At 42.6% G+C, this 27,879-nt stretch overlaps 1 protein-coding gene and 1 long non-coding RNA gene across 9 annotated transcripts in view; one reads left to right on the forward strand and one right to left on the reverse strand.

Annotated features, from left to right (window-relative positions):
• LOC116672879 (uncharacterized) overlaps positions 1 to 6,969 on the reverse strand; it is a 17,930-nt gene extending 10,961 nt beyond the window's left edge. Inside the window, exons 1-2 of the long non-coding RNA XR_004327672.1 lie at positions 6,957 to 6,969; positions 39 to 44 (exon numbers count right to left, since the gene is read on the reverse strand). This is a non-coding gene — a long non-coding RNA (uncharacterized LOC116672879). The remainder of the gene's footprint in view (positions 1 to 38; positions 45 to 6,956) is intronic.
• foxp2 (forkhead box P2) overlaps positions 1 to 27,879 on the forward strand; it is a 104,238-nt gene that overhangs the window by 31,725 nt on the left and 44,634 nt on the right. For 5 of the 8 annotated variants that reach the window (XM_032504858.1, XM_032504854.1, XM_032504855.1 and 2 more), the window contains one exon: positions 11,226 to 11,412. The exons of 1 other annotated variant lie outside the window; for it this stretch is intronic. In XM_032504858.1, the coding sequence (XP_032360749.1) occupies positions 11,236 to 11,412 (177 nt within the window). In that variant the 5' untranslated portion in view covers positions 11,226 to 11,235. Of the gene's footprint in view, positions 1 to 174; positions 502 to 11,225; positions 11,413 to 27,879 lie in introns of those variants that run through there. 2 more of the 8 variants (XM_032504853.1, XM_032504857.1) reach the window with 2 other exon arrangements.

The raw sequence follows: 27,879 nt of genomic DNA on the forward strand, positions 1-27,879 counted from the left end.
ATACATACACACACACACACACACACACACACAGTTACACCCCCCTCACCATTCCTTTGCCAACTCTCGCCACCCTCGACCCCCACCTCTTCGCTCCCCGCGACCAGCCCCCGTACCCCACCGATCAAGCCACTGCTTTTTGTGTACTATTGGTCCTCAGGCGTCAAAACAATCCAGTGGGGCTGCCTGACTTGTTTTAATTAGGCAGCACTGAAACGGCAACTGTCTCTCAGACGTGACCAGGCAGAGGTGCTCTCCCCTCGCACTACTGTAAATACCGCTGTAAATACTTCTCTGCTGATGTCTTTGACAGTAAGCGTCAGATAGCTTGTCTTTACTTTTTCCCACCTTTTTTCCCCACTTTTGATGCTCTGATTTCTACTAGTGGCATTTTCCCCCTCTCTTCTTTTTTGATACACACTAATGCTTCCAGGCTGCTGAGAATACTTCTTCAAATGCTTTTTACCGGAGCGAGTGGATTTCTCACTTATTGTTTTAAAGGTAGGTCATTTTATCTGTCACTCTTTTCCTCTCTCTTTTGCTGTCTATTTATGACTTTGTTTGGATGTGTACTTGTGGTACCGTAGCAGTTCTTTGTGATAGCATGTTACTTGGTAACGCATGGATGTGATATGGCTAATTGTTTTTAAGAGCCCTATACACTCTTTGCCAGAGCACGGTGTGGAGGCTACCGACTGCCGTTGAGCCCTTCACTAATCCCATTCAGACTCTTTACATCTACACACACACACACACACACACCACCAACACACGCGCACACACAGATTTGACATGTATACAATCAGAGATGAAAAGAAAAGCACTGAACCGTTAGAATAAAGCCAGACACACATACCTTAGCGCAAACTCACATCTCGCTGTGGTGTCCTCCAGCCCTTCGTCTGTCTCTGTTTCTCTCGCGTCTTCAGCGATGCCGATACATAGAGTAGAGGAAGAGCCGTCGGGCAGTTGTGTGTGTGTGTGGTGTGTGTGTGTGTGTGTGTGTTGTGTGTGTGTGTGTGTTGTGTGTGTGTGTGTGTGTGTGTGTGTGTGTGTGTGTGTGTGTGTGTGTGTTGTGTGTGTGTGTGTGTGTGTGTGTGTGTGTGTGTGTGTGTGTGTGTGTGTGTGTGTGTGTGTGTGTGTGTGTGTGTGTTTTGTGTGTGTGTGTGTGTGTGTGAACTTTGACAAAAGAAGAGAGAGTGAAACAAAGAGTGTTCAGAGAAGCAGATTAGAGCAAAAGCAGCCCGTAAGCATGCAGCCGATGTGCAAGGGGAGAGCAGCGAGCATCCTGCAAGTAGTCACAGCCCTTCCCTGTGAAGATCCCCTCACACACGCGAACACTCTCCCATTTACACACAGGATCCCCCACCAACACAGTCAACCTTAAGCACACACACATATGCTCTTACACATTGGCACCCAAATGCACAGAATGTTTCCTTTTTTCTTTATACTTGTATGTATGTAATGTATGTAAGTAAGTTAATATAAATAAATATGATCAGATTTGAAGGTCATTCCCTAAATCAAATGACAGGAAAAAGAGATCTAATTAATAATTGCCTTGTCTACCACTTTCAATAAAATGGGGAATGAAATAATAAGTAGTGTTTTCCAGTAATTGTGATATATCAGCGGCAGGCATAAGAAATGATGGTGTAATTATTTCCAGTGTAGAGAGAGAAAGAAACCACCGTGTCTCTGTCATAAATTTCCATTTTGTACACTACCACCCCCCCAACCCTTCCATTCACACTCATGCTCACACACATGCACACTCTCTCTCACACACACACACACTCCCTCTGCTGTCCCCTCTCCCACTCTTTTCCTTCTTTCCCCCAACTCTAGCCTTTCCTATCAGGCCTGCATGTCCGACCCACACAGGGGGCCCCGGTCGGTAATTGCCCCGGTGACAACTGGAAATGATAGAATAATTGTCAGGAGAAGCGTCTGGGCTTTCTTTTTTTAATGGGGCGGGTGATTTAAGTATGCATGATAGCACGGTGGTGGCGAGTGAGGAGAGAGCAGAGGAGAGAAAGGGAGGGAGGAACTGGGGCGTGGCTGTTGGTGGCTGGGGGTAGGGGTGGGTGGTGGGGTGGCTGTCTTGTTTATGATGCCATCCCCCATAAACACGGCTGAAGTGATGACACAGATAGTGTTCTCTCCACGGGGTGACACCAGTCACTTGCGGCCGTTGCTGCTAGAAACCCTCGGCGGTGGCATAGGCAGCACTCTGTTCCCGTGGTGCAGCTCTCTGGCACTCCTCACCTTCAGGTAAAAAAAAAGTCAGGCAGACTCTGTTCATCCATCCATCTATCTCATCCATCAATCCACCCATCATCCAATGTCATCCGGAGTCGACTCAAACCTTGGCTGTGTTTAGCGGTTGTGTTTTATCGCCGGCTGTGTCTCCTGCCTTCCCTGCTGGTTGTCCCACTGTGTAACTGTGCAGCCTTGTCTGCGGCTCTGTTAATCTGCTGCTTAATTAGTGCTGATGATGGCTGTGTGTGTGTGTGGGTGTGTTGTGTGTGGGTGTGGTGTGTGTGTGTGGTGTTTGTGTTGTGTGTGTGTGTGTGTGTGGGTGTGTGTCTATTAGTGATATGTGCGATCGCGTGCTGTGCAGGCGTGTGAGCGTGCGTGTGTGCGCGCGCATGCACGTGCATGCAGGCGTGTGAGCGTGCGTGTGTGCGCGCGCATGCACGTGCACAAGGGAGTGTGTGCGCACTGATGTGGCTTTATTTTTGTGTGTTTCTATGAGTGTATGCATGTGTGAACTCACTTGCTGTGGTATTTTGTGCTCTTTTCAGATGTTGCTACTTGCTTTCAGTGCTAATCATTGATCATTAAAATCAAGAGGACAGAGATTCACAGTTTTTATTACAGTTAAACATAATAAAAGGGCACATCCACTGTATAACCTTTCATAAGCTAATTACAATCCAATATTTATCAGTTGCAGATGTGTGTTTTTAAAAGGCAAAGCTTTTACTTGAAGTTTGATTTATTTGTTTTTTTCCTATCTCTTGGTGTAGAAAAAAAATCTTTGGAGCAGATGTTGTAGTTTGAAGAGGAGAGAGGTCACAAGACTGATAATCGGTGAAGCACTAATTATCTTTATCAAAGACAAGTGGGATAATTTGTTTACTTAAATATTGATGAGGGTGAGCAAGGCATGGTCTTGGGCTATTGTGGGCATATTATTAACATTTCATAGGGCTTTGTGCAGGAATGCGAAAGGGACTCCTCTTCATAATTTAATACCCTAATGCATAATGAGCTACGTGATTAGTTCACATGGAGAATTGGCCAAACTCCATTTTGAAGGCAGATAATTTACATTGTTCTCCAGAGTCTGGCATATAATAGGTTCTTTAGCGCAATAAAATTAAATGCTACACATTTTATATTTCAGCTTACAAATCCCCCTGGCAATATTCAGTTTTGAGTCTTCTTTTTCTGTTTTGTTTTCTCACTTCTTTCCCACGTCTGTCCTCATTTTGTAAAAAGAGGGAACTGAATTGTAAAATTGTTTAACTAAAACACATGTTTACCTACATGTTTTATTTAGAATGCACACTGGCCAATTAACACTGTTCATTAGCAGAGTCGCGTTATTTGTTTTGAAAGTTTAACCAATCACTTTGTTATGCTAATTGTGATGTAATTTAATTTGAGTTCCCGTAATGATGATGCCGCTATTATCCACATAAATGATGCAGTTAAGCAGCACGGCCTCATTTGCATGTGCTTGAAGGGAGAGAGGCTGAAAGGAGCCATCTCCCGTATCACTCTGCTTTAATTTTCCAGCTCTGTTCACTCCTGCCCTATGGGTCTTCCTGGCCTGTCGCTGGCTATTGATGATCAGCACTTTTATCTGAATTTTTTTTTTTAATGACAAAGAGGCCTTTATTTGTCTGCTAACAGATTCCTAAAAATGGCAGTGTAGCGACATTAAAAAATGGAAATACAAGATTATTAAAAAATGCTAATGATTATTTATTAGTCACTGTGTCACAAAAGTAAGTGTACAATTGATTTGTGTGCCCCCACCACACGCAGATGCACGCCCCTTCACATTTCATTGTGTCTGTTTTAGATTGTTGGGGGGGGGGCTTCTTGAATTTAATATTTCCATATCAAAGTAGTGCTTTGTTGGCAAAGGCTTAATTTTTAATCTGTTGATTCCATCATCATCTTTGGCGTGGACGTTATTCAGATGGGGCTTCAATAGCCGGGTGCGTTTTCAAAACGGAGAGGTGCAGCTGAGCTGTCAGGCAGTACACACTGTCAACCAGCCTCTGCATATTTTTTGTAAAATCAATTTCTTAATCCTAAGAGGAGCAAGGGCGATCCTTTCTTTCGAACACTTTTAAAGTCCCCAACCGGGCATGGAGAAAGTGTGACTAAGCCGGTGTTAAAGACTGCCCATTATCTATTTTGTCGTGGGTTAGACTTTGGTAATTTTCATGTGGAAAGATTATTTTTCTCCTGACCAGTCTCCCCTGTTATGCTCCTAATTGGTTACATAAATCTTGTCTGGTATGAATGAGGAATGCTGCGGTGTTGTCAACTGCAATCTTCACCCTTATTTACCAATTCATTAAGATCTATCGATGCAGGACTGTTGAGGGGGAATGACAACATAAATCAGAGCTGGAGACATAATGGCCCTAATCAACCAGAAATAACTGGAAACGTCACAATGAGCTATGTCTCTGTAGCTGTGCCGGCCGCAGCTTGTTCCCTGCGCCTGTCCGCTGGATCTGCCGCGCTGTGGAGAGGACCGGAGAGTCAGGCCATCCAACTGTCATTAGTTCCTCTGATTTTCCTGCCCTCGACAAGGCACCAGACTAGTGTAAAGAATTGGTCCATTTTCTCCTTTTTGTTTTCCAACTCTTGCTCCATGTCAAAGCAGCTCAGTCCTGATTGTTCAGGTGGAAAATAAGAGTCTTTTCTGAGTGGAATAATGCCACGCATGAGGTCTATAAATACAGTGAGGTCGGAAGTACCCTGCATTCACCGGCACACCTCCTTTACTCTTGGTAAAGATGATTGGACGAGACAATGAGGCCTCCCCTCTTTATAGGTCAATTAGCCCTGATTAGGTGGGCCGAGTTAATTAATGGAATTTGCAAATATGCAAATGAGCGCGGACTGATCAGCTTCCGTCACTTTTTTCCTTTGCCACAGCGACGGGGCTGTCTCCCGCTTCAGCAGAATGAGGTGCCTGATGGGTAACGTGTAAATGATATGGGACGAGCCTACATGCAGGCGAGAACTAGTTTCTCTCCTCCTCTTTTACTCTTTCTGCGTGGGGTGTGCTGCGCTACAGCAATATAGTTAAGAAGTGTGCATCTATTGCTGCAGTGGTGTTTTTTTGTTGGAAAAGAAAATTGATAAACTGTAAATTATATTTCCTCTCATAAGATTTCTCCACTTTTTTACTGAGTGATTCATTGTTGATTTTATTTAACATGTTTATGTTAGCCTACCATACCCTTTTTTATCCTTATTAGTAATTGGTTAGCCCATGTACAATAACTGTTTTGTCATTGTCGTTTTTCAGAGCTGGTTGTATTCATATAAAATGAATTTGTATTAACATAGTATCATGCACACTATTCATGAGTGCCTCTTGCATTTGATTCTAAGAAGACATTGTGCAAGACCGTACAATTGAACACGCACTTCACACCCTTTCCTCTGGTTTTCTTTGTCATTTTTTTGCTTTTCCGTACTCCACAAACCCTGACTCTGACACACACTCACACTCCATTCAGGGACACTTACACACTGTGGCAAATAGTCTTTTATCTTATTCTGTCTCATCTCCTTATTGTAAATAGAACAGAATTAAGTTCTGAACATTCTTGACTGAATGTCTCCTATCACAGAACTACGATTTATTGTCAGCTCAAATGAAGAATTGAAATATGACTAAGGTTTTCTCAATGTAGGGCTCATTGGACAGGAGATAACCACATTGGATTCCGTTGCTTTGAATAATGTTAATCCCGAAAAAAAGCAAAGTCCATTATTCACATTCATCTCTTTTCATTTGGCCCCACTCCTGATTTTGTAAATATGATTTCTTTAGCCCCCTTTTTTCCAAAGCAATCTTCATTCACCGGTGAAACACTTTTGAAATTCCTCTATCTGAGAGCAGAAACCATTACCATACACAGGTTTATAAGAAGTAGTCATTAATGCTCCTTTATGGTGGCCCTTTAGTGCCAAAAAGGAAGCTTTTAATTCTAAGGCACGGCTGCCTGGCTTGCCTTACTTAATCCTGGGGACTGGGTTTTGTCGAACGTAGCTCTCCAAGTGGTCGTTTTTCCATCTGCGACTCCAAACTCACAGCTTGTAGATGAAGGCTGTGATAAACTGCTTGTGGTCTCCCTCTGCAGTGACAACTTGCAACCAAAAAAAAATACACTGCACACCCAAGTACAAACATATGATCATAATTAAAGATTCTTTGAAGGCATTGATTTATACTATGCCTTGCAGACATTTATGCAATCTGATTAAGTTATTTTAAACTTCTTGCTCTCCATTATTTGGTCTTAGATTACATTTGTCATTTTGAAATGCAGTGGGTTTTAAGGACCATTTTTTTAGTCAGCACATATGTGGCATTTTGATTTATTAAGCAATCTGAAGTGTTGAATATGTGAGCCCTTGCCCTTGCCCAGTTACTTCTTTATTTTGTATGCATAGTAACTTATGGCAATGATGAATTAATTTCACTCAAGCACAGAATCTCTGATTATTTTAAATGGTAACCATATCTCGACTTGATCAGAGAGCTGTGAGGAGTCAGCAGACTGTGAAATGTAATTTCTATTATTTTTTTTTTATTTTTTATTTTGATCTCACAAACCGAAAGAATTCCAGGCACCAACCTGAAATGTGAACTTATAATGAACACACATCTGGTATCACAGATTTACAGGTTCATTTTTTTTCTTCCTTTCTTTTTTGTCTTCCTGATGAAAATATTTTTTGCAACTCATGCATATTGGATGAGGGGATAGATCAGTGTTCTAGATAGAGACACAGTGGAGAACATCCTCACACAAAAAATGGATAGGCCAGAGATTTTGAACAAAAAACAGTGTCAAGCCCGCTGTGTGTGTGTGTGTGTGTGTGTGTGTGTGTGTGTGTGTGTGTGTGTGTGTGTGTGTGTGTGTGTGTGTGTGTGTGTGTGTGTGTGTGTGTGTGTGTGTGTGTGTGTGTGTGTGTGTGTGTGTGTGTGTGTGTGTGTGTGTGTGTGTGTGTGATTGTGTGTGTGTTAAATTCTCCAGCGTTCCCCAGACCGTGTTGGCGCACAGCAGACAGCTGTGTATTCCCACTAGATGGATGGCCAGTGTCATAGTGTGTGTTTACTGCACATGATAGAGCGGGAGACAGGCCAGGTAATGAGGCTACATTAAGGGCTTTTAGAGCTCGCAAACAAAGATGGAGGGCTGCTTCTTTTCCCTTTAATGATAGGTGCGTGTTTGTGTGTTTTAGTGTGTACGTATAAAAAATACCGTGTGTGTGTGTGTGTGTGTGTGTGTGTGTGTGTGTGCGTGTGCGTGTGCGTGCATGAGGAAATGAAAGGCTCAATTCTCCCTACACCTTTGTTGTGTCACTTCTCGGAAGAAAGAGGAGAATTTCTCCCAATCTCTCGGCCAAATGCGTTGTCAGGACCCTTTATCAGATTCGTACCTGATGGAAGAGACAGATTTGCGTAGTGCAAGATTCGAGAGTAAATATTTGCTCAAGCTGAAGAGGAATAGCAAGCAAGGCTATGGTTGCACACGAAATGAGACAAAAGCTGGAGTTGGTCTAAATCTTTGCAAATAAAGTGTCTGTCTTGTGTCTATCTTTGCTTCATCAGGAAATGCCTTTCTTTAGGTTGAGCCTCCACCTTAATAGAAATGTTGGGAGTCATCAGCGATCGTTGACCACAGTAAATTTGGAGAGTGCAGAGTTATCTCGGTCTCTCACTATCTTTGCACCACCCCACAACCTAAACACTTAGAATCACTATCATCTTCTTTCCCAAAGTAATATATCTACAGAATTACCAGCGTATTACCAGGGCAATAACAGCCTTCCTCTCCGTTTCCGATCACGATAATAAGTGGTCTAGGTTCTCCCTCATTGGAAGATCATGGCTGAGGAAATAGCATCAAATAGCGGGTTTGTTGAAAGGCAGGATACCGGCAATTTATGGGATGTCAAACACACGTGCGGGCAAGCCGGCAGCCTCACTCATGCGGCATTAAAGCTGCCTGCCCCGCCGCAGATCAGAGCCACGGCCCCAGTTGATATTGTAGCTGGGGGTGGCGTGGCTCCTTCCGACCCAGTTGGTTTAGGACAAACTGAGCCAGGGTCAGGGCTAGTATCCCTCAGGGAGAGGGTACAGGGCATGGTGGACCTGTGGTAGGCACACACAAATGTAGATACACGCATGCATATAGTCTTATAGTATAGTATTGTCACTATCTGTCTTTCTTGAGGTGTGTGTGTGTGTGTGTGTGTGTGTGTGTGTGTAAGTGTGTGTGTGTGTGTGTGTGTGTGTGTGTGTGTGTGTGTGTGTGTGTGTGTGTGTGTGTGTGTGTGTGTGTGTGTGTGTGTGTGTGTGTGTGTGTGTGTGTGTGTGTGTGTGACAGTTCCATCACCCCCACAGTCAGATCCGCAGCGCAGTAGCCCGCTCATCATTGCAGCCTGGCTGTGTTTCTAATTGACATTCTAATTGGCAGATTTGAATGCCGCCTTTAGATGGCTAATTAATTTATCTCACCGCTGTCATTAAGGTTAAAGCACCATCTGATCTCTGCGAATATACTTTGCATATATCTGCATTATCATTATGTTGCAGTTAGACATATTGCACGGATTTTATTTTGGAGGAGGACGAGAATATTATGGCTCTGAGATCAAGCCGGGTGTTGGGCTTTTATTGTTTGTGTATTAAATTCAAATTATGCTGCATAATTATTTTTTTTACTCGAGCTATGATTCCTAATTTCTTATGTATCCATTTCTCTTTTTATTAATGTGATCATCATCACCATCAGTGATCACATTAAAAGCAAATTTGATTGGTTTGTTAATATCAAAGTAGCAATTTTTCCTTGGAGTTCCGTAGTAGTTTGCATTGCATTCAGATGTTATTAAAAATCCTTATTTTCTTATCTCATATATCTTCAAGTTTTCTGAACATCCATCGTCGGTCCAAGAAAGAAAGAAAAAAGAGAGATCCAGGCTCCATTAGAATGTTCATAAAATTGTAGTAAAGGCAATCAGACAGTCTTTCTCTGAATATTTTAAACATTGGCCATGTAAAATTTATGCCTAATTTGAATACTTATTAGCTGGCTGATCCTGGCTGCAGCCTTGAGTTTCTTATGCTGAGATTCATCACCGGATTGGATGTCACATTGTGCCAGTCTTTTCCCTCCACCACCACCTTCCTCCCTCCCTCCCACTCACTTTCCTTTTCTCTCTCTTCCACTCGCATTCTTTTCATCTGTCTCTCTCCGTCACCCCCCGTCTGCTCCCCCCCCCCCCCCCCCCCCCCTGTCTTTTTTTTTCTGTGTCTCTCTCCATCAGTAGTGAGCGGTGCGGTGTTTAACAGGGGCCTGTTTGTTCACAAGCACGCCTTGTCCTGGCCTCTCCCTATTTACTTGTGTCCCAGGCAGCTGTCGCCCTGCTCTGTGTAACAGCTCAGCCCTGTTTGTTCTCCCTGCCTGGATCCTGTTTATCCTTGCTGTGGACATCCTTTAAGGCCTGTCCTGTATCTGCCCCTCGTCAACACACACACACACACACAAGGACATGTATACACACTTCTATTAAAACAGTATTTACTGGCCAAAGAATAAACATGGTACCAATGTCGGCTGGGCACATGTGCTCACATGCAATCATATTTACGACCCTCTTATGTTGTATGGATGTGGGGATGGATTATCTGGCAGTTGGTTGCTCTTGCACCCTAAAACTGTGTTTTTAAATATGAAAGTGGCAAACTAATGTTAAATAAGTAATGAAATACTACGCAGTCTTTGAAAGTTGCTAAAGTATTTTTTTTATCCTTTAAAATTTTCAAATTTTAATTTTAAATATCGGAGATCATTTTTTTTCTAAATATAGAGCATGTAAAAAACCTTGATTCTGGAGTGCATTTTGAGCCTTTGAGTGTCTTTTATTTATTGTGAGGATGTCGGCTTCTCTCTGCCCCAGTGAAGGTACAGAGCATTAAATGCAGAGGAAAATGATAAAACATTTATTACTGGAGAGAGAGGTGGTAATATGCATAATTTATGCTGTTTTTAGCACAATCATTAGTGATATTCGTGATAGGATTTTTTTCCTTTTCTTTCCTTCTTTTTTTTCTCTCTTTCACCACTTTTACATATCTAATAGATGCCAAGAGAATTAATTCAATAACCTATATTTATTGTTAAAATTGTTATCTCACATTGTAAATCTCCCACCTCAAAGTTTGATTGCAGCTTGGTTTAATTGTGTTTTTCTAAAAATCCTAAATAAATGAATCTATAATGTTTCATTAAACAATAGGGAAAGGGGGGGGGTGGCCTGCACCATGTGATGTGGTGCCTCCTCCTCGCCACCAAATTTTAATTTTGCATGATTAGCTTTGCGTCATTAGCTAACTTCATTCAGATGCGACACACTAAAAGACTGACGGCTTTAACATGTCAAATAATGTAGTAGTGCCGTGCTTCTGTTTTCTGTCTGTGTTGCCTGGCTGCCCTGAAGTGTGAGGGAGATATTAAGAATTAAGCATATGCTCATTTGAGAATGGCATATTTGTTCAAGCATATTTTTTTATATTAATTTCCTACAAATGTATATATATTAATAATAATGAAGACAAAAATAATACAACTGATTTCTTAAAGCCAGATTAGATTTACGCCTATATCTTATGGATGAAAAAATTTGCCACATTTAGGTACCCCTCCCATTTTTTAAATAGCACCAGGACGTGCATCTCTTTGTATTGCTTCATTTACACAATGAATGCATAATTGCTCCTCCTGCATCCCCCCTCCCTCTTCTTTAAATGCTTTAATTTGCAGAGGGGGACTGAGGGCTTGATAATAGAAGCGTAAAAAAAAAAGAAGAAAAAAAATAAGGAGGGAAAAAGGGGGGAATTGTGACAAGAAGAGCCCTAACCGGTGCCTCTTAATCACTTCTAGGTTTTAAATCATGATGATGCAGGAGTCGGCCACAGAGACAATAAGCAACAGTTCAATGAGTCAAAATGGAATGAGCACCCTAAGCAGCAGCCAATTAGAGGCTGGCAGTAGAGATGGGAGATCAAGCGCTGGTGACACGAGCAGCGAAGTAAGCACAGTCGAGCTGCTGCATCTGCAACAACAGCAGGTAAGTTGTGTTTCTCCCCCGTCTCGTTTCTCTGCCGCTCTCTCTCTCTCTCTCACACTCTGTTTTCCCTTCGCTCTCCCTCTCAGCTCAGGCAACGCTAGGGTTTTCTACAAAGGCACAATGAAATATGTTGTATTTTTTGTATTTTTTGTGTTTGTCACTTTAAAAAAAAAACTTGTTTATATAATTGGCTGTTTGTGTTGTTGGTAAATTTTCTCGGTAGTTTGTTGTGCTGTCGGCATGTTTTGCCTGGAGCTGTTGCCTGTAGAGTGATGAAAATGTTTAGCCATATTTTTGTTGGTTGTGTGTGTGTGTGTGTGTGGTGGTGTGTGTGTGTGTGTGTGTGTTGTTGGTTGTGTGGTGTGTGTGTGTGTGGTTTTTTTACAATTTATAGAGATCTTGTTGCAGCAATGTGAGGCCATGTGAGAGTGGTGTGGGGTGTGTGTGTGTGGGGGGGGGGGGGGGGGGGGGGTGTCAGTGAGTGTGCACGAGAGTGACTGAGAAAGGGAAAGAATGTGTGCGTTGGAGCATCGTACCGACCAGTTTGGGTAGTGTGTATGTGCGTGTATGTCATGCGCTGTATCCACCAGAGGGCCTCCTAACTCGGCACTAGTTGGAGGCTAACACACAGATGCAGGCGCTCTAACCACAGTCCCAACAGCGGCAGGGAAACCTTTGACCGGGACACTTTGGAAAGACTAATTTGCATGCAGTCGCTCTGTCTCACTTTCCCTCAACTAGAACATCATTTAGATTTTTTTAGACCAAGCTTTGAGATCATTCCCTCTCAGACTCACATGATAACATTGTTCCTTTTTGTTGGTTATTCATTGTTTTTTTTAACTGAATTATTTTGGGTTAAAGGCACTACCAACTAATATCTGTTGCTCCGTTTTCAATCTACTTTTCCTTCTTCATATCCATGTTGTATTGTATTGGCTTTATTCTTCTCAGTCAGAGCAAGTTGTGTGGTGAATAAACTGCAGGGGGGGTATAGGAGGTAGTAGTTGGGGGGCAGGAGTTGTGAAAGTCAGTCACCAGCAGAGTAAAGGAGTCAAGTGTCTCTCGTGTCTTTTCACGGTGAATGATGGCTTTGACAGTTTGCCAAAAGAGCAGTGGGAGATGAGGTCAGAGGGCCATGCTTTGGGGTGGATGGGGGACACCGCCGCGGGTTTGTAATGATGCGTGCTGTCTTTTTTGTTTGATGGGAATGTGTGTGTGTGTGTGTGTGTGTGTGTGGCGTGTGTGCGTGTGTGCGTGTGTGCGCGCTTTTGAAGGCAGCTGAAAGCCTGTGGTCAGTTTGGTGAGGGCAATACAATAGATGAGACTTGTTTCTGTGTGTACGCATCTGTATATGTGCAGAGAGGGGGTATTTGGTGTAGCAAAATGAAGCCTGAATGTCCTGTAGGTTCCCCCCCAAACATCACATCCCCCACCCCACCCCATTCCAACTCAACACCCATCCTCCATCCACAGCGCAGCCCCAGTGGTCCTGCTGGTGGCTGCTGTGGCATCATAGCGCTGTGGCCTAGCCCCCCCATTTATCACCACTCTGCCGCTCTTCTACACACCACACCACACAACAAACACACCCCACACACACCTACATCTGATTGGGGTCAATTCTCTCCCTTTCTCAGTCATCACTCTTTTACATTTGAAGGTGGTGGGTATAGAAGTGCTTTCTATCGGTGTTGATACTCTCTGCAGATAGAGGGCAAAATAGAAAGAGATAGAGACCACGATAAGAAAATACTGTTCAACTGCTGTACCGTAGGACACCACCGTCAAGCATTACATTGCAGTAGAAAGGAGAGAATTTGTTCTGTAAAAATCTTTTTTGCCATTATTTTAGATTTTATTTTAGTGTTTTCTTTTAACATTTTTAATATTGCAATATTTTTGTTAAATTGTATCTTAATGAAATTGCCTACATCTAAACACTTATAATTATAATATGATCCAACATTACGAAGATTAGTCTAACTAACATAGGCAGAGAAATGCGAATGTGTGTATGTAACTGTTAACTCAACAAAGCTGTGCCGTTAAAAAACTAAAAAAATAAAGGCACTGAGAGAGAAAAGCGACGTAAGCATAAAGTGTCTAGTTAAGTGTCTGAGATGGACGTACGGCTTAGAGCTCGTAGTGGTGTGTGGATGAGGTTTTTTTTTGGGGGGGGGTGTATGACAGTGAGTGCCTTGTAAAGAGGCCAGCCCAAGCCTTCTCCCAACCGAGAGACAGACACATTGAAATGAGCAGTCCAGCTAACAGGTCTCTGGAGGCTTTTTAAAACAGGGGCCCTGTGCTGTTAACTTCACACACACTTCCTGTGGCGCGCTCACGCTGCATCTCTTTGGAGAGAGCGCAGTCCGACGAAAGATGGAGTTTTTTTTTTTGTATGCATTTCTTAGCACAGAGCTGTGCTATTTGCAGTTGTTAAAGGGCTGATATGCAGAAGGGGATGTTGGCAGGTGTGTATAAGTGAAAGACAGTGTGCAAGTGTGTGTATGAAGCATGCATTTGTGTGGTCCTTTTATGTATGCGTCCATCCATGCTTGCACTTTTCTTTCTTTTTTGTACCTGTGTGCAGCTAAAAAATTCCACTCCACGTCTGCTCTGAGTCCATTTTGAAGGAAGGCTGTTGGGTGTAATTTTCTACCCATATTTGGAATGACATTGAGTGGTCCAGTGGGTATAGAAGCTCCAGTCTCTCATCACGCTGCTGGGGGGATGATTAATAATAAGCACTGATGAATTCTCCACTGTCCCTGTGGGTTCTGCCATTACCTAGCAGCTCCAAAATACCACCTGCAGCTATAATTAGAAAAGCAGCATCTTAAGGTCTCGTCGCCTCAGATTCGGCCAAAGGCTTATAGGACACAGATCAGGACTAAGTTACACAGGAGCAATTTTTGCCATATTCAAATATTGATAGAAATACAGGTTTTTTGTGTCACACACTCGACACTTATCCATGTATCTGAATGATAACCGTTGTGTCACAATTGAATTTCCAGCCCCCTAATTTCTGTCAGGGTTTCCTCACCCCATTCTCAAGGTTGTCTAAATAGACTTAATTTGATTTTAGATCATAGATTAGATACCCACTGTATCTGATTGCAATTTGCCAGCTGCAGATATGTATCAGAGCAAATGATAAATGTTGCTTAGCCCTAATTGCTATGCTAAAATGATCTCTTTAAAAGCTCCCATGTTAAAAAAAAATGTGCTGAGTTCACAGTACCAATCAATTCATCATTGGCTGTAGTCATATTTTGTAGTTTTAATATTATATGCTGCTATGTATGTACAGTACATGAGAGCTATGCATTGATCTTTGGATCTATAGCATATTGTCCCATAATGAGGCTGTTAGTTGATTACAGTGGTCTGCAGACATAATCCTGCCAGGGTTATCAGTTGGATTGATGAGCCAATACTCTAGATGCCGCCCCTCTAGATGGTCTCACTACTGTACTGAATGTATTGATATTCAGAGCAAAATGGATGCTCGGGCTCAACTATTGTGGCCGGGTCAGTTGTTTTAACCGAAGACCTCTGGATAGCTATGGGGACAAACTCATCCAGATCACTGACTCCTTAAACTCAGACATGGAAAAATGGTTGCTTTACAGATTTAAATCATACATTACATTTTCTTTTGCTATTAGCTGTTTCTACCATGTCATTTCATGAAACTTTTTTGTGTTTTACTTTTTTATTTGCATGTGAAATTTTTGTTTGTGAGGACTGTGATTTATTTACTTTTGCACTAAAATGCAGTGTAAAAGATACTTGTTGAGGTTGACATGTTGGTAAACTGGTAAGGTATGCATTTTCCTGAGGCACATGATGCAGCAAAATGCAAACTATCCAAACTCATTTAAACGACTGCAGCATTTTGACATAAATTACAATGAGTGCGCCAAGGTGCCATCTTACTTCCAGGCTACCCCTGTCGCTACACAAGAGCTAGGCAGTGGTCCAACTTGAGAGTGACAGCAATTAACCTGCCTTCCTAGCTGTTTAGCTGGAGGAAATAGAAGGGATGAGAAATCTGACAGCAAGTGATGGGTAATATTTAGGGTTTAGGGGCAAATGATATTCTCCCCAAAATGAAAGTCATTAGGGAAAAAGGTGTGTGTGTGTGTGTGTGTGTGTGTGTGTGTGTGTGTGTGTGTGTGTGTGTGTGTGTGTGTGTGTGTGTGTGTGTGTGTGTGTGTGTGTGTGTGTGTGTGTGTGTGTGTGTGTGCACTAATTTGACAGAAACGTGAGCTCACCTTCCTCTTATAACAAAGTTTGTTGTTTAGTGTAGTTAAATACTTAAATACTGACACACAATGTTTACCATCACCTCTCATAAACAAGCCTCAAGCATCTTCCTCTCTTTGCCCTTCGCCTGCCTCTCTGTCTTTCTCTCCGTACTGTATTTGAAAGGACACACACACACACACACGCCCCTAAGATGCAAATCTGGGCTTTGCCCTTGAGCATAATTTAAAGGCCTAATCACCCACACTATCCCTTTGGATGGAAAAGGGAAGGAGGGAGGGAGGATGGTGTCTCTCATTTGCACCCTTACACAAAAGAGCTCATTAGGTTTATCTTTCAGGCCTGAGATTGCCCCACTCAACTGTGTAAATAAGACACTGGCCCTGGTCTGATGCATCAATCACCTCTCAGGACAGGAGACAGACCTGCAGAAATATGAACGATTTCATAAAGGAGCCTTTTGTTAACCGTCATCATCCGTGTGAAGATAAGGGTTTTCTGTAAAGGCTAGAGAAGCATTAGGGAAGCAGCATGTACTGTATGTCTTTGTAAAATTATTTCCCCTTTCAGTGAAAAGACAGCTCTTCTAAGGCAATCCTTGTGTCTGACTTATTTACAATGAAAGCCATCCTTCTTTTTTATTTCAAGCCTGGCTATTGGCAGACAGTCCCTACGGGATAGTACATACAGGCCTGTGATATATAGGTCTGTAGTTTCCCCCTTTGCGATGACACTAAAGATATAGGGTGTGAATGACAGCATAGCTACTGTTTGCTCACCCTTCCCCAGACAAAACACAGTATTATTCTATTATCTATCGAGACACAACTTCTTCCTCCTTCTCTACTTTTTTTTTTTCCTTCATTCTTCAACTCCTTGAAACGTGGGCTGTCCATCTATGTTTAAGACACATTACATGCAGCCTTCTGGAATTTACAGTGGCGCTCTCCCAGCAACTCCATTTCGCACAGGAGTCCCCTGAGAGCATGGCCAAATGTCAAGCTGCAAGGCTTGAAAGAGACGAGGAGAAAGGGACAGAGTGAGCGAGCAATGTATGAATTGAGAAGAGAGGATGAGAGATATAGACAGAATGAAATGTGCTGGAAATAAACTCTTATGGCTAGTTTATGCTTAGGCAGTTGGGAGCTGTGGAGTAGGCAGTGTGGTCTACAGGTTGAGGGGCAGCACAGGTTGAAAAAGACAGATCACTGTGTGTGTGTGTGTGTGTGTGTGTGTGTGTGTGTGTGTGTGTGTGTGTGTGTGTGTGTGTGTTTTGCTCATATTTGTAATTTACATTTAAAGTAAAACAGAAACCCTATGTACGTTCACATTTTCATATATTTTAATAGTGAATGCAAATAATGGAAGCCAGTTGACATCATTCAATCTGGATCAGGCCTTTTGTTTGACCTGACACATTCTTTCTTGTGTAGCGCATTAGCCCAGTGATAAATGAACTGGGTCAGGGTTAACCAACTCAGTGTAAATAAGAGGCAGCCATTCAGTAACACGTACTGTGGCCAATAGTTCTGCAGTCTCCAGCCAACCTAGTGCAGGCCAGGATCAATGGCCACTTCACAACTCATTTCCTTTTACGCCTCCCTAACTGCCCCGCTCCAGCTCTGGGAAGTAAATGGCACTGGATCTATAAGGCCACTCACACAAACACATATACAGGCATGCATACACACATACAAACACACACTTGCACGTAGGCACATACCATGAGTGGACTGAGCAATTGCTCCAGCTCAATACCCTCCGCAATAATTTATTTGCAAACTGCCTTGGTGGTGAATGGCGTATCATCTTTCTTGGCCTCACAATTGAAAACAGGTATTCTGTCATTGTTTGTTGCCACTCCCCTGTCATTGGCTTAAACAGAGTACCAGTCGTTAATATGGCGGGGTGGCGTGTTACTGTCACCCGCAACCTGAAAATACACATGTAAATGGCTCTGTTTTCCTTTAATGTGGAGTTAACAGGAGGATAGAGAAAACACGTGTGGAGGGGGGGTGCTTTCCATTGCATCCAAGGTAACACATTGCTGTCTGCTTTTTCTGTAAATGTTTCCCTTCCCCCCCAAAAAGGCAAGTGGCTTATAGTCATTTGATAGGCCACGACACCGCTATCCATTTAACAGAGCTTAAAAATCCTACATATGCATATGCCGGGCTGTCTTAAGCTGACAACCAAAAGACAGGATTTGCTAGAAGGCAGCTTTGGAGTGTTGTGAATCTAACAAGCATGTCTAGTATTACAGTTCCTCTCTGCTTTAGCCATGAATAGTAACAAATCAGACTCTGAAACGCATGCCTGATGGTTTGTTGTGTGCATCACCCTCCCCTTCTCTAACTAATAGTAAAATTACTTTGAATCTGGTTAAGAAGTTGACTAGCAAAAAGTAGTAGCATCTTTAATGTCTGGTTAACACTCTCCTCTCTGATCACCTTCATTCCTGACCCATTTTCGAATATATAAATGGCTCTGTCCTTCTCCCAAGTTGTTTGTAGTTGTAACGCTACCAGGCTGCAAGGGGAGATGCTCTTTATGCATTGCCTCCAAACACTGTATACATATGTAAGAGAGCCTCCTCACAGCTTTTCATACAAATGCAGTAAATAAGCTCAGGCCGTGGGGAATTGAAGGCTCCAAACAGACGAACTGACTGACATGTCACTTAGTGCTGGCTTTGGCTCTCTTCACTGCAGGCTTTAGAGCTGAAGCTGCTGGGTTTTACTGTGTGTCAGCCAAGGTCAGGCCCTCACTTTGCTGTCATCATTTACAACTTAATAATAATATCACACATTATTTGTTATATGTTTAAATGTTGGGAAATAATGCGAACAGTTTGGCATAAGGAGAGGTGATTCAAAAAAATCCACTTCCAATCAAGTCCTTTAGGAGGATAGAGTGAACATTTGTTTTGGGAAGATACAGAGAATAAGATGTACTCTAGCAGGAGGTTAATGACGGAAGTCACACTAGGAATCCATTGCTGCAGAGATAGACAGGCCCGCCTCTCTCCAGCCTATGGTCCCGCTCAAACAGCCTGCCATTCCTCATCAAGACCTAACCACTGCTTATTTACCCACACTGTGGGACTTAACTCGCATGAATTGATCAGTGATAGCACTGAAAAGCTGCTTGTTCCACCCTGATAAAAGTGATGCCCGTGAGCATATGCAGAACATGCTTTGTGGGCTAGGTGCAGCACTTCAAGCTTGACTAGACACTAAGCTGATATTGCTTTCACGCTTGAGTCCATGGTGCCAAATCTTCCAATTGAAACCCAGAGATTTGATTGTTTCTGCGTATGCATTTATCAGAAGTTTACATGATAAATATACATTAGCCTGGTGGCTTGGCCATGCGTGGTATTGTTTCAGCGATACTATTCTTCATGCATTCCTTTCCACCTGTTTGGACTTCATCATCCAATTCGGTGTGAACCCTGAAAATCATAATTTGCACAAAACCTCAAATGGATTTATTGGACTTTTGTGCATCGTTAGTCCTTCCTAGAATTCTTGTCACAGAGAGGAAATACTTCTTTGTTGGCACAAGTTTGAAATGTGTGAGGAGAGATTCTCTCTCAAAATAACAGAAAACTGCATGTTTTTCTTTTCACGCGTTCCATATTCTTTGTGGTAGTAGTTTGCTAATAAGCTTGTGTGTGTACCATGACATAATTCTGACATATAAAGTTGTGGTCCCTACAATATGTGTAAAACAACCCCCATCCCCCTCTTGGCTTACTCCTGACTTAATTTTGTAATGCCTTCACTGCAGTCCTAAATGATATGTCATTCATCTTTCATACAAATTTCAAACAGAGGTTTTATTTTCTTAATAACCACTGTAATTGTTCTGTCCTTGTATGGAGTGCTATGAAGGGAGTGATGCTGCTTTTGGCACATTTATTAAAGCCCAAGAAAAAAAATGCGGAATGGAGGCCCTTTTTCTAGCCAGACTAAGTGTGCGACAGAGTGATACATTTTCTTGTTAGGAGAAATTACATCCACTAACTTGAGCTACTTCAGCATGAAATTGAAAATGGAGCATTTCTTGTGAATTTCCATTCTTGATTCAATGAAAGATGTAGATCAGCCCTTTGGAAAAGGGCGGGGAACAAGAATGAAACTAAAGAAGTATGACTCTGCTTACGCTAGCTTGTTCTTAGAAGCGTGATATAGGATGCTATTGGAAAAGGCTTTGTTTATTAAAGTAAGGTTCAGTCGGGCTGGTGGCAGATTAAGGAAAAAATTGTTTAACATCTCTCTCTCTCTCTCTCTCCCTCTTTGTCTGTCTGTTTGTGTGGATATGTCATATACATGTATGTATTCACACACAAACCTTACGCATTTTTACATTTTATCGCTGGGACTCTCCAAGCCTCTTTGCCTACCTAACCCCAGTCACAGTCTGTGCTCGTGATAGCTCCCTCTCTCTGTTTCTTTCTCACTTTTCAGACACACACACACACACACACACACACAAATTTCACCAGACCCACCTCAGTCTAGCAGCCTGTTCTGGTGAGGGTGGTGATGGTGGAGTGGAACACTGATTGATAGACGCTGGGTGTCAGAGTGGAAGGCAGATAACTATATCTTCTATAGCTCACTTAAAGGTCAAACACACATCGCTGTAATTGGAATATTCACAAGACAACCGCCAAGGTACAATGCCGGGTGGAGGGAAGAAAGGGAGGAGGAGCACAGGAAAAGATAGATGTTACATAAGCAAAGCGATTGAGAGAGGAGACAGGGAGTGAATGTGATCCATGGCCCCTTCTGCAGGTAGATGTAGTGGCTATTTATTGAGTTGATCTTTAGGGTAAGTGTGGCATTCATTGAAAGATACACGACCCGCTATGGCGAGCAATCCTCACTGAGTTGACCGGGGGCTAATGGCAGGACAAAACTATGTAATGGCCATTATGTAAAGCCATAAATTGTTGTGTGACAATGTGACAGATGTGTGAATCGGCATCTATAAGCTCAGCACAATTGTCTGAAAATCAAACACTGGAAAATGTCCCGTTTACAGTGTGTACAAATATATGTTTTGTTATATGTGACTACCGATGCAGGCCACATTCAGGGTTAGCCATGCAGTGGGTGAGGTAAGGGTTTTATAGCTAAGGTCAGGGTGTTCTCTCATCGACCCCAGAACAGGGGAACAATTAGACTCGGCACTTAACCTGAGCTTTGCAGGACGAGACAGACAGAAACTCATACTATTGACCTGCAACAGCAGAGCCCCCAAGACAGGATCTGATGTGCACACATGCACCCGCATCCAAATACACATGCACCAAGCAGGCACACAGGCTTGGTTTGCTTGTGTTAGTGCACATGCACACACAAACAGTGTGGATTTTAAATAACAACAGCCCCTATTTTAGCCAATTTTGGTTGGTATATAGATGGATGACAGTGACACGTATCTTTTCCTTTTTTTCCTAATCATCGTTTTGTGTTCCTGTGTAGGCTTTAAGTATATCTGTGGCGTGTCATTCAGGATTAGGGGTTAGGTTGTGGAATAGGGTCAGGTGTGTCAGTTGTTATCAGTGGTTTAATGGAGGGTAAACACATTTAAATGCACTTTAGCTACCCAGGATGCAGCAACCTTTTATTTACCATTTGCCCTGGTCTTTATGTGTATGCACATATCTCATATGCACGCATTTGTGTCAGCACATTCATCTTTCTACAGCATCTTTTGGTATTGGCCTTCTGCACAAAACAAGCTCTTTCGTGGTGACGACGGCTGCTTGTTCTCTGGTGTCAGTCAGACTGCTAGTCGCCTCTGGCCATGTTTTTGGAGTGGGAGCGTCTTAATAAGGCCTTGTCAACAAAGACAGACATAAGCTCCATGAAAACAACTTTATTGCGTGCCTGATCTGCTGACAGGAATGATGAGCCCTAGTTTGTGCAGAAATACAGCTGTGTTCAAGATTACAGAATAGCTACAATAGGCACAGTAGGCCCTATTGGTATATCGGCGGGCCGATGTCATTGGCCGACATTAGGCATTTACCGAACTATTGGTATCAGCGTTTATGATTACCGATTAAAAAAATGTAATATTCATTCATCAAAATCATTTATAATGACAAATAAATGATTCTGATAATGAATATTTAAAAAATTAAATAAAAACGGATTGTCAACCATGTTATGAGTGTTGGCGTTGCAGAGTTTGTCCACCAGAGGGCACTCTTTTATTTAATTATTGTGTTTTTGTTCAAAGGACTTTAAGATTCATATTTTAAGTTTGAATTTTTATACATTTTATCTATCAAAACTTTAATATATTTTGATGTTTCTCTGTTCTTTTACAAACAACACATTTTTATCATATTATTTTAGTGAGAACTCAAATAACTACAAATAACTAATTTTAGGGAAATCTGTTTATGTTTTGTTACGTGTTTCTGGATTAAAAAAAAAAAGGTATCAGCCAATTCATTGAAATATTGGATTTGTAAATAACCAACTATTTGTATCTGTATCGGCCTTAAAAATCGGTCGGGCTCTAATATAGATCACCATTTTTTATATAGTGCCATACTGTCACACTGTCATATACAGTAGATATATTTGAGTATGTTTCCTTATGATATTGCGACATGGCATGGCATGGTAGCACTCAATTTGAAAGTGTTGTTGAAAGATAAGCTATGTATTGTTTATAAGCAAGTAGGTAGAAGCAATTGAAGTCTTCTTCCCATCCCACAATTCCAGTTTTTCCACTAGACTCAGGCCCTTTTCCAAATGAGGTATGCCTGGCCTAAATGCAACATTTCATATCCGGTATTCATCCAGCTGTGTGACCTCCACTCGCCTGGAACTGTGAAACGGAAAGGGATCATAATCACCTGAAGAGGAAATCAAGCGCTTCGGAAGAGAGAGAGAGTGTGTAATAGAGAGAACATGTGTGTATTTGTGTTTTTTGTTTGACTGCAGGGTTGGGAGGGTGTGCTGCACCGTTGGACACTCATGCCTCATGCCAGCTTTGCTTTTGCGAAAGAGAACACTTGACCTCTCACACATACACTGCCCACCTCAAACAAACATATACACACACACACACTCACACACAGACGCATACCACACTTTCTCTCTCCTCTCCCGCCCACACAAATACCTTCCCCGGTCTCTTCGCTCTGTCTTTCTCTATTCTTCTTCTTCTCTGTCTCTTTGTGATGCAGTATATTGTGGGAACTCTCAGTCGCCGGGCTCTAAAGGACTTCCAAGAGCAGCAGTAGATAAAGAGCGTTGCTGAATGGGCCTGCTGTCACCTTATCTAAATGTAGCAATACAGCACAGGTCAAAGTAAAGACTTTGCCAAAGCCACCAGCTGAGACAGAGCACCAGGGTAATATGAGCGTTGTGGGGTAAATTGAATTGAAGTGATGAAGCATGGAAGAGATACACTGAGACAATGGACAGAAGAATGACTGAAGAAGCGAACCAGTTATGACATCTATATGTGATAAGTATGGTCAGGTCTTTCCAACCTGATAAAAATGGTCAAAATTGCATGTTTTTCACTGTGACAAGGCAGTCTTGTTTTAAATTGCACCTCAGTTTGGGGGTTCTGTGTTAAAGTTCAGATTGAAGGTAGCTGAAAGCAAATATTCTCCCATGCTAGAACAGATAAATCATTGTATTTGCACAGAATATCCGTGGTGATAACAGCAGGAGGTGGGATGTCAGTGAATGTTAGTGGTTGCAGTGAACGACAGCAGGCCATGCTCTTGCATATTATTGCTGGCACGGCCTCCCAACGTCTCAGCAGACACGTACACATTGGTGCATATGCACTCTTCAACTCCCTCTTTCAGACATAAACACACACTTTATCTTTGATGGGCAAAACAGACCTGTGTTTTGTCTTCGTTAGTGGAAAAATAAGAGTGAGGTTACACAATGGAGCTAGACGCCCCCGAATCCCCTCCCATCGCCACCACCACTTTTCCCCCCTATACAAGCTTTCTTCCTGGGGTAGGAGCGAGCAAATTCATCTTGTCAATCCTCCAGGGAGGGTGTAGCTATGCAGCTCTGTTTACTGTGGCAGAAAGTTAATATAAATTTTCATCAGTGGGGGAAGTTTACACATATGATTCTATTTGTCCTTCATTATTAGCACCTGAGTCTGAGGCTGGGTAGGCATAATTGTCTACAGACACAGGCCAAATAGATGCAAGAGAAAAGCAAATAAGCACACCCCAAAATAATTTGATGCTTGTGTGTTACAATCCTCCACCCTAGGAATTCTTAATCTAGAGAATCAATAAACAAGGGGTGAGCGCCGTGGGAGAGGGGGGGGGGGGGGGGGGGGGGGGGGGGGGGGGGGGGGGAGACAGAAGGATGAGAGGAAGAAATGAATAATGTGAAATGAGCTATGAGGAGGTGAGAGGGAAGGGAGGAGGAAGAGAGAGAGAAAGAAGTTGAGTTGATTTCAAAGTGCAGAGGTGGAAAGGAGTTGAAGAGAGCAAACGATCAATATTGAAGGTTTTCTTGCCAAACACCTATTATCCACTTTAGAAAAAAAGAGACCACAACACAATAAATGAGCCCAAGACAGATTTTCATTTTTGGATGAAGCGCTTTATATGTAGAGCCAGTGGAAGTTGAAGTAGCTGTGAAATACTGAGCTAGAGATAGCAGAGAGGGACACAGAAGCCCATTGTTCTGCTGGATAGCTTTACCTCCATCCTGAGGCCCAAGCAGAATCTCCATGGACCTCTCCCTACCTTTCTCTCGCTCCCTCTCTTGTTCACTGCAGACTGTTGATTTATTGAGTCATACATTAAAATGCTCATTACTCCTACATACTTTCCAAATTCTCCTTTTCTCTCTTCCTCTCTGGTTTCTCTCCTTCTTTCTAGTTTCTTATTGAAGCACCATCTGAGAAACCAACAATAGGTTGGGATACTGCATTTTGATGGCCCTCTTGCCTCTATCTCAGCAGTTATTGGACCTAGACAATCCACATTTTTAGGAATTGGAAGGTAGCCTTGGTGACGCTGAAGTGTGGCTGATTTTTATATGTTAGTCAAGTTTTACATGTTTTACATGTCAGTCAAGCAAATACGCTCTGTAATATACCTTCTTTTTAAATCAAAATCCTTTTAGTAGCGCACCTCTAGGCACTTTCCCATTAGCTTCAACTTTCAGTGCTTTCATATGACATGAACCAAATCCAATCTTGTCACATTGTAACATCCTTCTGTCAACACTTGCATCTGTTTCTTCACATTCCTGCAACTTCTCCAGCTGCTATCTGTGTATGCTACTGCCTTTTAAAAAAGTGATTTTTATTATTTCCTTTCATAGTACTCAACCAAGCAAAGGTGACTGAATCCTGGTGTGTATTGTGCTCTCTGTAGGCCTTGTGGAGGCGATAAGGGAACTGAGTCTGGAGCCATTGTGGAGGCACTGGTGCGTCATCACCAGTTCTGACCTTTATAAAAGGATATGAGTCTCTTTACTCCTGTGGCCAAGTTACTTAAGGTGAAGGTGATCAATAGCAACCATAGAAGACCACACAGATCAAGCATTTACCAGATTTATAAAACAAATTAAGCAACTTCATTAATTTAGCTGCGAGTGTTCAAAGATCATCATCAAACTTACAGTGTTCACAAAATATACAAAGACATGGAGCAACGACAAGCTTAGGTTTTAGCTCTAATAGGCACATGCTGTACTGTCAGTTGTGCAATTAAACTTCTGTGTCAGTACAGTCTCTCTGATGTCATCACCACCCGGCTGCATGGAGCCATTTTAGGGCCTCTGCTGTTCCGTTGATGTTCCCTAGTTGCACAGTACTTGTTTTGACAAAATCAGGAACTCACTTTTGTATTCAGACATTGTATGGGCCATCTTATCCTTCTCCCCTTCTCTTCTCATTTGTCTATCCTCTCCAGCCAGCCCCTCCAAATCCGTATCCATCCATCCATCTGCCCTGAATCCGCTTATATAAGAAGATAGGGTGTAAATATTTTGATGCTGAGTGTCAGCGCGTATCTCCCCTGCCAGCGGGCCGGCAGCCTCAGTCCAATCAGCCATGTTTGTTTGTTCAGCTTAAACTGTTTGTGCCTTGTTTTCCGTGGCATGCGACTCCCTCCACTTGAATAAAGTGTCAGACTTTTTTTTTTGGCCTTTTTTTTTTCCCCTCCCCCCTCCTTCACCGTCTGTTTCCTGGAAGCGAAGATAGATAGCTGTGTGTGTGTGTGTGTGTGTGTGTGTGTGTGTGTGTGTGTGTGTGTGTGTGTGTGTGTGTGTGTGTGTGTGTGTGTGTGTGTGTGTGTGTGTGTGTGTGTGTGTGTGTGTGTGTGTGTGTGTGTGTTGTGTGTGTGGGTTGTGTGTGTGTGTGTGTGTGTGTGTGTGTGTGTGTGTGTGTGTGTGTGCCCTGTCAAAGCTGTCATCATGACTGGATGTGTTTTGGCCTACAGCCTAGTGTTGCACAGCAGCCATTTACTCCCTACAACAAATACACACACACCCCAAACATCTGTTCTGCAAGCCTTGTGTTGTCATGATGCAACTCATTTCTTATCGATCAACAATTGATACGTCACGGTTACAGCTACCATCTGGAACATGGCAACATCCTGTAGAGGCCACAACGCTGTGAAGACGTAGCTGTTGAGGGTATTGTCCAATATCTGCTATATCCCTATCCCTATAACAATAACACCTCCTAATGTGACCCAAGCCAGAAAGTGATCTGCACTTTCCAATCTGCCCCTCAGATATATCCAATGTCATGGCTAAATATCGTGCAGTGGATGGCTTATTTTTTGCACGCACCTTGTCCCCACCACACCAAATAAGCAATCTGGAGATTCATAATGGTTTGGCCTAGTATTGCAGGGCCTGCTAATGTATTTCATGCTTGTTTAAGATCTTTGCATGCTCTTTACAAAGGTGCATTGTGATAGGTGTTCCTTATTACCCTGTTCTGTATAGAATCTAAATACTGGGGCTGAGAGAGTGCAGGATAGTGGGAGGGAGGGATGAATGGATGGCTGATGTGGTTTTTTTTCTTCCTCTCTGTCAGTCTCTTCTCACTCTCTCCCTCTCTGGTGATCTCCGCATGCCTATTAATGTAGCAGAGGAATGCCTGTGTAAACATTCTTGTTTCTTAGTCCGTTTCGCATAATAGTTGCCTGTATCGCCTTTCTCCTGACCTCACTATCTGAAACCAATTACACCAGATCCATTTGGGCTGAATCTTATTTTCATAAGGATCCCCGTGTCGCGGTCTTGGTCGCTCTGTGTGTTATTTTCCCTCCTCTTATTTTTTTCCCCCTCTCTTCCAACCTCAGTGATGGATATCAACATCAAATATGCTTCTGAGTGCCTTGTTATTTATATAGCAGGGCCCGGCTCTTTCTCTCTCCCTCTGTAAGGCTTGCTCTCTCATTCTGAAGAATGTGTCACATTGTGCTGTTTATACAATGTGTGCATTAATAGACTGGGGATGTCATTTTTTCTTGCATAGCAACCCAGGTTAAATAGACGGTGCGCCTGCACTCGTCTGTGTTTTTGTCCGCTCCGGCAGCTCTTCAGCAAACTTTTGATGACTTTCCTTGGCATTTTGTGCTTTTTTGTACTTTGAGATGAGCTTCAGCTTGCCATCTCTGTGGAGTGGGAAGTGGGTGGCACAAATTGGTGCTTTTTACTGTAATGACTGAATACTCAGAACTCAGAACCAGTGTAAGTGAGCGGACAGGATTTTTTTTTTTCTCCCTTACCTTTCACCGTCACAGACTCAGAAAAATGGCTAACCCCATTTCCACGCGGAAGAGTCGACAGGCAGTTTCAGGCGTGACAAACCACTCTGGAAAAGTTTGTGTTGATAAGGTCTGCGTTATGTTTGGAGTAGTGCTCTTTATGCAGTCTGAGCAGACTTCTTTTCTAATAAGCCAGGTGCAGTTGATCTCTCTGCTTCACCCCTGTGCGTCACTTCTCATACCTGCACCTCCCTCGATATTTACCTGGCATGGATATTGGAAGTGCTGTTAAAAACACCTTTTTCTTTGTACTCTTGACCCTGTGAAATATATCGAGTGGGTTTCTTGACTTTTGATAAAAAGAGTCATCATTGATTTACACATGGATAAACATTTCCTCCTGACTGCTACCCAGGGTTGCACACATCAACCAGCCC

This window comes from Etheostoma spectabile, chromosome 23 (genome assembly GCF_008692095.1).
Source record: "Etheostoma spectabile isolate EspeVRDwgs_2016 chromosome 23, UIUC_Espe_1.0, whole genome shotgun sequence".
NCBI lineage: Eukaryota > Metazoa > Chordata > Actinopteri > Perciformes > Percidae > Etheostoma > Etheostoma spectabile.